Source organism: Peromyscus eremicus, chromosome X (assembly GCF_949786415.1).
Source record: "Peromyscus eremicus chromosome X, PerEre_H2_v1, whole genome shotgun sequence".
Classification (NCBI taxonomy): Eukaryota; Metazoa; Chordata; class Mammalia; order Rodentia; family Cricetidae; genus Peromyscus; species Peromyscus eremicus.
The window spans coordinates 100,130,967-100,140,862 of NC_081439.1; the positions used below are offsets into that span (position 1 = coordinate 100,130,967).

Below are 9,896 nucleotides of genomic sequence, written 5' to 3' on the forward strand. Positions count from 1 at the left end.
TGGACATGGGGTCCTGGAATGGCACAGGCTGCTCATTGGGTGACACTGTACTTGGCATAGACTGAACACTGGGTACTGTAATTGGTATGGCTGTACACAACCCACCTGGAATGGCATAGGGTGTGCAATTGGAACTTCCATAGGTGGTGTGCTAGTTAACTTAACTGGCATATGCTGTACATTGCACATAGTAAGTGGCATAGACTATTGATTAGGAAGAGAAACAGGCATAGGCTCTATCTGGACCTCAGTGATTGACACAGGCAGTACCTGGGGCACAGTATCAGGCATATGCTGTACTCGAGGCTCAGTGATTGGCATAAGCAGTAACTGGGGCACATTAACAGGCATATGATGTACCCGAGGCTCAGTGATTGGCATAAGCAGTAACTGGGGCACATTAATAGGCATAGACTGTATATAGGACAGTAACAGGCACAGGCTGTACACGGTGCACAGTAACAGGCACAGGCTGTACATGGGACAGTAACAGGCACAGGCTGTACATGGGACAGTAACAGGCACAGGCTGTATATGGGGCATGGTAACAGGTATAGGGTCTGTACATTGGACACAGTGATTGGCATAGACTGTAACTGGGGCACATTAAGAGACACGGGCTGTATATGGTGCACATTAACAGGCACATGCTGTACCTGGGGCACAGTCACAGGCATAGGCTGTACTTGAGGCACAGTAACAGACATAGGCTGTGCTTGGGACACAGTAACAGTCACAGGCTGTACTTGAGGCACAGTAAAAGGTATAGGGTCCTTACATTGGGCACAGTAACAGACACAGGCTGTACTTGGGACACAGTAACAGGCATAGGCTGTACGTGGGGCACAGTAACAGGTATAGGGTCCTTACATTGGGCACAGTAACAGACACAGGCTGTACCTGAGGCACAGTAACAGGCATAGGCTGTACCTGGCGCATAGTAACAGGCAGAGGCTATACACCAGGCACTGTTACTGACATACACTGTACTCGGGGAACCAGATGTGACATATGCTGTACACAGGTCACAAAGCTGCACAGCCTCAGTGCCCCCTATGTTCTCAGGAACTGGCTTCTGAGGTGGACGCTCATTCTCCTGGCTATTGGGACTGGCACTCTCTCGGTCATCCACGAGGCCTGAAGGTACAGCAGCAGAAGGACCTTCTCCAGTCTTCCCTGTTTTTCTGTTCTACTCCTCTCCATTCTGCTGTTGGGGCTCCCGATGCAGGGTGGTCCCTTCCACTCTCTTCCTTGTTTCTTCCCTCTTCATATGGGGAGAGCATCGGTGTCTCAGCACCTGAAAATAGAAAACAGAAAGAAGAGGCGACAGGGACCAGAGTGATGCAAAGTCGCTATGACATCAAGGCAGGCGAAGTCCTCAGTGCCCCACGCCTCTCCAGTCACCTCTGAGGAACAACATCTCCTCACGGACATGGCCAACCCACCACTCCTAGCATGCACTGACCTTTCCATTTTTCCTGGTCAGGTCCCTCAAGAGGCAGGTGTTTGATGTTTCCATGTTCCCTGACAGGAATGCTGTCAAAGTCGCTTGAGGTTTGCCTTCCTTTGTGTCTCTTCACATTCTGAAGGGGAGACCCATATACTTCTGGCAGGAGAATTACTCCACTAGGAAGGCTTCTTTCTCTTCTATACCTTAAGGACCTAACATCCAGGTTATTTTAACCAATCAGAAGCCTTCCTGGGATGACTGACAGTTGCAATGGACTGAGCCCCTGAGGTCCAAAACCAACAGTAGTGTAGCTGGAGTCTCTCTGAGTCCTGCCAAGCCCCGGCAGTCCGACAGCCCACGTATAAAATAAACACAGAGATGCTTATATTATTAAACTATTTGGCTGTGGCAGGCTTCTTGCTAACTGTTCTTATATCTTAAATTAACCCATTTCTATAAATCTATACCTTGCCACATCGCTGGTGGCTTACCGGCATCTTAATGTGCTGCTTTTCATGGCGGCAGCTGGCAGTGTCTCCCCCCTCACAGCAGTTTGGAGCTTTAGTGAGCAGGATGTGTTTACAGGGAAGGTGTGGCCCTTGGGCAAGGAGAGTGTAGAAGGAACTTTCCAAGTGGCATCTCAACTGAGCCCCTGGCGTTGGGAATTATCTACCTAGGAAATGGGTGGGGGTCAACTATGGGAACAAATCTGCAGTGAGTAAGAAAAAAAAAACAATAATTCTGAGGCCTTGTGGAAATGTGTGGACCATATCTCTTGGGGAAGGTGGGAAAAACTCACAATGAGCACATGAGGCTTGGGTGAAGACTGGAGAATTTCTCAACATTCCAGACCCCACATTTCCGAGTCTCTATGACACATGAGATGAACATTGAGTGGACAGGGTCAGCTCTGCATGTGTCTGCTTCAAGAGTCTTCAAGGACTCTGAAAGCAGAAGCCAATCTCGGACCTCCATCTTCAGCAGTGACATTTTAGTCCCATGTTTACAGTGTGTTGTGCAGCACTGCAAAAAATCCAGAGCAACCCTTGGAAAAGTTAACAGACTCCAGACAGCCAGTGAAGAATCTGCATTAGAATGCTTATAGAAGGTCCTGTCCAGTGCTTCTCAGCTCTGTAAGTTCAGACACTGCACCAACTGCACCCTTTGTGTTGCAGTACAAACTACTGAGGGCTGAGGATGCATTCGTACAATAACCTGGACAGAGTAAGTGCCACAGACTCTGGAAGAGGTTGTGTGCAGTTCTTGTGGTAGAGCAACTATTCTCATTGACAGTGTTTCAGAGTGCTGGGGTTGGGGTGGGGTGCTGTGGGATGTTCTGTATGTTAAATGTGTTGCTCTGATTGGTTAATAAATAAAAAACTGATTGGCCAGTAGCCAGGCAAGCAGTAAAGGCGGGACAAGGAGAGAGGAGAATTCTGGGAACAGGAAGGCTGAGGCAGAGAGATGCTACCAGCTACCGCCATGGAAAGTGAGATGTAAGGTACCTGTAAGCCACGAGCCATGGGGCAAATTACAGACTAATAGATATGGGTTAATTTGAGATAAAAGAACTAGATAACAAGAAGCCTGAGCCATTAGGCCAAACAATTTAAATAATATAAGCATCTGTGTGTTTATTTTATAAGTGGGCTGCCGGGCTGCCTGGGCTTGGTGGGACCCTGAGAGAAAACCCCAGCTACAGTGGGGTGTTAATAGGACCTGAGAATGAATGTTTCTTCGTTTTGTGTTTGTGATAGTCTCTTATGTATCCCAGGGAAGCCTGAACCTCGCATGTCGCATACCGTGTACATCAGGATGACTAGTGCTGTACTGCCTTGTGTTATACCCTCCCACTGGTCACAGGAGTGCATAGAAATGTCTGGCTTTTGGTTAATTGACTAATTATAAAAAAGAGGTATTAGAACTGGAGGCTTAGCTGTGCATAGAGCGGCAGCATGACTGGACAGCCCCCAGGAATTCTAATTATATTGCAGGGCAAACATCTCAACTTATAAATGTGAACACCATGCCTAGAAATAGGAAAACCATGTCAAATAATGCTGGTTATTAGCTAAATCAAACAGCTCATTGTTTTGGAGGAAATATCCAGCCTTTCACTGAAGGGGGAGACATAGAGCACTGCTACTATTGACTGAAAGGGCTTGAGAGAAAGATCCAGAAGGTAAGGATTGATGCTGCATGGTGGTTATGCTCACAGTGCTCTCTGTGGGTGGAAAGTTCTTTAATCCCAGCAGTAAGACAGGGATTTCAGAGTCCCTGAGTGGGGGCTCTGAGTTTAATAAATCCTACTCCACAAGGGAAGTCATAGAAACTGAGCCCCGTGATTTCAGGAGGAAGTTGTATATGGATTTGAGATATCTGAGTGAAGGGATGTTTACAAAATGTCCTCAATGAACAGCAGAAAGTCTTTTCTCTTAAAGTGTCAATGAAATCGCTTACCCTTAGACACAGATGCCAGCCAGTCTTGTGTAGTCAGCCAATAGAAACACAGATCCCTTTTCACACATTTACCTGGTCTCCCCACAGTCTCCGTCCATGTTTTATGAAGGTGCCCTCTCACAGACACACGGTCCCTTGCACAGCAATGTAAGCTACAGAAAAGTGGAGCCTCTTCTAATTGATAGGAAGTCCAGTCAGAACCTGAGCCAGACATGTGGTCACCTAGAGCATGCCTCCACAGGATCTGGCCCGGCAGCTGGATACACATTTTGTGTAGCAGTTTCCTCCAAGATAAGACATTCCATTTGGAGGAAAGCTCCTGAAGACACAAGACATTCCAAATGGAGGGGAAACATTTCATAATGAGGGAGAGATGTTTAAGACACAGGAAGTAAAAGGCTGAATATCTCCAACTGTGCTTAGAAGATGTTTGTTCCCAGTTTCTCCCATCTCCCCAGGAAGAGTGTCAACAGCACATCTCAGTTCCACATAACCAGGGAGCACAGAATGAGAATCCACAGGCAGCTGAGGCACAGGATGCCATCCACAGGTTCCGTTCATGGAGCATCAGCCCCAGTGAGAAGACTGAAGCCACTGGATGTGGCAGCTAGGAACTGGAGCATGTCACCAGATAACACTCTGTACCTGGAAGATTGGTGGCAAGGGCCCGTATGGAACTCAAGAAAGTCATCTCTTGCTGGAACATCCAATGTGGAGACTCAGGACACTTCCTCCTGATGCCTCCAGGACCCAGTTGAACCCATCTCACTCTCTCTCTCTCTGCTTCTCCCTGTGTGATTCCCTACCATGACTCCTTGGGGATTAGGTCTAGGGTGGGACATACTGGAGTATGGGTGGGAACAGCCATGACTAGAAACACAGTGTCCTCTGCTGGAGACTTGCCCCACCTGACATTATAAGTAATTGTTCCATAGAAGTGGAGTGAGTTGACAAGCCCATGATGAGGGTACAGAGAATCATGTGGGGTCAACATGAAGCAGCATAGCACCTGAAATCTTCCTCACTCAGCAAGGCACAGTGACCAGAGCTTGTCAGTGTCACCTCCTGCCATAAATGCCATTTCTGGAATAGGCTACTCTGGTTCAAATACTATACCCACATTTTAGTAACCTGAAAAACAATGGAACCAACATACTGAGAATCCACCTCTTTATTGCTGAGATAAAAGGGAAGAAAAGGTTGTCATGGCCAGCACAGGTGGCCGAGACATTAGGGGCAGGGCCAGGTTCCAGGTCATCTGGCTCTGGACAGAGGTGGCACACATGAGCTGCTCCAAAATCTTCAGGGATCGTTGTTCTGGGGAGCAGGTGGTGCATCAATCAGAACCACCTTTCTATTGTTTCTCCTGAAAATGGCTCTCCTGTTCCTAAACCATTCCTACAAGCAGAAGAAAGGGTTGCTTTAGTACACTGTACTGTACCACCACTGAAAAACACATGCTGTAACCTTGTATACTGGATCAATTGTACTAGCATTTTAGAACATATATGGAACCCATCCCTGGCCCAGTGTGTGCTAGGTATGTGCTCCAGGACAGAGCTACTCCCCTAGCATAGCACCACATTTCTGTTTGCCCAGAAACTGTTTCTTTATCGATCTAACCCCAAGAACGGTTGAAGACTTACCTCAAGTGTGTACTGATTGTTCAGAATGCTGGAAGCAACAGGTTTCATTCTCATTGAAACAGTCAAAACACCCCCATGAAGCCCCTGAGGACATGTACCCCACACGCAGTCCTTCTGCTATGGAACAGACACAGAATATTGTCTATTCACTCCATCAATTGATATTTTTGGTTGTGAGCCTAGCCTTTAACGGCTGAGCTATCCCTCCAGCCGTATCAATTGATATTATTAACGCATTCTTCCAGGAAAGGATGCAGATCTAGCTCATGGGTTGTTCCTGGTCCTTGCTGTGTGTTGAAAAGTATCAAAAACAGTTCTCTTGGAACCCCGGAGTACTATCTCAAGGCCCAAAGCTGTCTGTAAAAGGCTCCATGGTGATAGCCTTTTGTGAGTTTCCAGAATGCACATTATATGAGACAAAGGGCACTTCTTTCTGCTCTATGCTTCCTCCCTAGCCTCCAAGTATACTGCGTATAAGCCTTTTCCCTCGTGGGCATGTGTTCTGGAAAAGTCAGGGCTGATTGTAATGGTGAGCAGAGTTCACATACATCACCAACAAAAGACTGGTAAAAGGGTTATGGGCCTTTTGAGGTTCCTGGTCCCAGTATTGATTCAGAACTAAGCCAGGCATGGGACCTTTACAGACTAGATCAAGAAGTCTGAGAAAAGGTTTTCTGAGACACACAGAGTGAAAGAGTTGAAGGTGAGCAAGAACATGGTCTCTTCACTTAAGTGAGGCACCCGGGCTGCACAGCCTTCAGAAGGTCATGGAGAACACACTATGTTCACCAAGGGACACACAAAGCACCTTGGCATCATAGGTTTCAGGTGTCCAGGTTGGCATTTCCTGCCTGAGAAAATGGAGGTCTTTTGTCATCTTGAGCCTAGCCTGGCTGTGGACTGGTCTGGCATCCTTGGGATGCAACATCAGGGTCCCAATTTGGTGCTATACCTCTCTTCTAGACAGCACCATCAGAAGATGTGGAGCCCTTCCAAAACATTAATTTTTTTTAAAATACCGACCTGCACATCTGCTTCCGGCACACCCATTGATATTGCAAGATCCTTCCTGAAGTGAAAAGATTCCAACATTCAGGCCTTGTAGTGGAAATAAACTGTATAAAGACATGTCCTGTTTGCTTTTAAATGTTTGTGTCCACACTTGTGTGTGTGCACACGTGTACACACACACACACACACACACACACACACGCAGACACACACACAAACACATGCACACACTCGCACAGACACACACACAGTATTCCTCACACCTACTTTGAGACTTACTTCAGTAACAGGTTTCTTTCAGGGACCAAAATTAAGGGTAATCCCCCAAACATAGGTATGCGGTCTATGTATTTAACATGTAAAACTTCATTAAGAGAAGTTCCACGATAAAAAGTGTTAGTCAAATTTTAATCTGAGGTGGAATCCCTCTTGCATTTTCCCAGCCACACCTCAGGATTCTCACTCATACTTACAGAGACTTATTTAGAACAAGCATTGTCTAAATTTCCAACTCACACGCCAATTAAACAGGCAACAAAACACAATCTTTCCAGTTGGACTAGGGCACATCTGCTTACTCCAGAATCCAATTTCTGCTGGAGGGTCCAGACATGGTGGCTTTGTTTGTAGAGGAAATCAGGGGTCAGGGAGGACCAAAGGACAGCCAGGATGCACTGCCTGAAAACCAGGCGCCTAGCAGGCCTTCTGCTTACCTTACTTGAAAGCTGGGGAAGCGAGTCTCTTCAAAAAGACGCTCCAGGTCCTGCAGCTGAGACTGGGTGAAACTGGTGCGTCTCTGGAAAGGCTGCCTGTCCCGAGCCTGGAGATTCTTGGTGCCCTCAGGCATTGCTGCCTCTTGCTGAGGCTGCTGTGGAACAATTCTGTCATGGCCACCTTCAGCCTGGGTCCCCTTTTTCATGGGCCCAGAACTACCATCGCCAGAATGACCTCCTTCCATTTCTTCTTCTTCGTTTTCTCCCTTCTCTACCGCTCCTGTGGCTTCCTGAGTAAGACCGGACTGAGCAAGCTCTTCTTGAGCAGGCTTGCTTGGGGCAAGTTCGCCCAGAGCAAGTTCGCCCTGATCAAGCTCACCCTGAGCAAGCTCGCTCTCTACAAGCTCCTTCTTGCCTCCTTCCTCTCCAGCCTTCAGGACCATTGCATTCCCACCTGCAAGAGAGAAATACATAAAGATAAAGATCTGAGCATCGTGGCCCATGGATCATTGGAAAGCCTGGAGAGGGCCCACAGGCAGAGCCGGGTAATCGAAGTGCCTGGCCACTGGCCTTTCCACCAAATTTGCTTCCCGGACTTCGCTCAAGTGGAGTCAGAACCATTTTACTGACCATGCTGTTGTTCCTGGTCTTCATTAGCTCCTAGACACAGCATCCTGGTGAAAATGTGGCAGCAGCCCTGGCGAGACTCCATGCCAGGAATCTTTCAATGAGACCCGAGTTCCGAAGACTAAAAAGCCGTGTCCTCACGGTCTGACGCCAGAGGTACAGCTGTGACTCTTAACCCGGAAGGCTTGTCTTCTGGAGACTCTACGTAATTACAATGTGTCCAATCACACATTCTGGCCTGCACAGGCTCAGTGGCTGTGGGCTTGTCCTCTGAGGTGCCTAGCCTGAAGCACTTTAGGGCTGCAAAGAGCAGGGAGTACTTTAAAAACTGCAGTGAGTGTGTGCGGTGGGGTTCAGAACCTGTGGCTCTGGTTTGCTGCTTAGCTGACACCTCTAGTTTTGTTCACATTCAGTCATATGGAGTAACAAAAAGACCTTTTCAAACTCAGCAGGCCCTTGAGCACAGCTAAATCACTTTACTAATTTATGGAAATGTCCTTCAAACAAAATGCCCCAACCTTGGTTGTGCTGTCTTGAAGAGCCCTGTATGATGGCAACTATGTGTGTAGGCCAGGGCACGATCCTCCTGAGAGACTGTGCTCCCAACAGGGCTGAATTCCACCGTTGTTCACAAGCTCATTCTGATGGAGACATTTCTCTACCTAGCTGTGCTTGACCAAGGTCCTAGGGTGACCCAGATACCTGAGGGCATCAAAGATCAACCCTGGGTACTGGCTCCCAACCTGTCTCACAGCTGTGAAGGTTAAAGGCAGGAGGAGTAAGCAATTCTGGATTCAAGCTCTACAAAGAATCATTGCAGGAAGGGGCAGAACTGAGGAAAAGTTAGAGAGACTCCCCAGAGTAGGTGACATTCCCAAAATTTAAAAGAGCCACTGAGCTCTGTCATTTCGTGGTTTTTGTTTTTAATAGGATCATGGCAGAGTCTGGACAATGGCTGAGGTAATTGTTAGGAGATGGGTTAGTTCTCTGGGATAGCATAGGCTGAGACACTGGAGGGTCCACGGTCCACATGGTCTAGCCCACACCAAGGAGATGATCATGCTCTGTTCACCCATTGCCCACCTAGTCAGGTATGGCTCAACCCCCCCCCCCACCGCAGGCCCCTTTATCCATCCCTGACTAGGGCTTTGTGAGTTGTGGACCTTGTCTGTCTGGTCACCATTAGCCACTGCGTGGTCTTGTGTCCTCTGACATTTCAGCTGTCCCAGGTGCTTTTAATTATCCTCAGCTCTCTTTCTTCTCACAGTCACCAAGAAGCAGCTGCAACTGTCCTTCCTCTTCTCCTTATCTCCTGGGTCGTTGTGAAAGGCTTCCCTGAGACACCGAAATGGGAGGCTTTCTTAGACACAGACTTTACTCACACTCACAACTAGCTGCTGGAGAAGCTAGGCTATATTAGGAGACAATAGTACCATGGGTGTTTTCCTGAAGGACTTGGTGGCCTGGTTGGACTGCCCACCCTAGACGGGAGCCCTGTCTTTACCAGTGTGAGATGGCTTGACTGTCCTACTGATCACAGAAACTCTTTGTGTCTCATCTTTGGTGTTCCTGGCTTGGCTGTTTCAAATCAACCCTCCTTTATCCCTAGCATCCCTGCAACATATGCGAGCAACTTAGAAATTTGAACGTGAGTGCTTTTTCCTTACTAAGGACAGAGACCTACCTCCTGCATCCATACAAACCCCAGATTCTGAGATAATTTTCCCAAGATGTTGTTTCCAGGGTTGGTGTGAAGCAGGTAAGCAATCATGCATTCAGGGTGCCCCAGAGACTGTTCATTTCTTCCCCTTTCTACAGAGCTCACAGGACACTGGGTGTATTCTTTTTTTTCTGGCAGTTTGCTCACAGGGCTTAGCAAAGAGTGATGTGCAGGGATTTCCTCTCTGTGGGTTGATTCAGCACCCTAAAAGATGGATGCTTGCTGTGTAACCCAGAGGAGATGTGGAGTGCACTATGGGAGTAGCTAAC

General features: G+C 47.7%; 1 protein-coding gene across 1 annotated transcript; it reads right to left on the bottom strand.

Annotated features, from left to right (window-relative positions):
* Positions 1–5,212: 5,212 nt before the first annotated feature.
* LOC131900173 (rhox homeobox family member 2-like) lies at positions 5,213–7,992 on the bottom strand. Its single transcript, XM_059251534.1, has 4 exons — positions 7,911–7,992; positions 7,281–7,734; positions 6,580–6,625; positions 5,213–5,308 (listed from the first exon to the last, which is right to left on the bottom strand). The coding sequence occupies exons 1-4, from the start codon at positions 7,990–7,992 to the stop codon at positions 5,213–5,215; spliced, it is 678 nt and encodes a 225-aa protein (XP_059107517.1).
* Between the last annotated feature and the right edge of the window lie 1,904 nt (positions 7,993–9,896).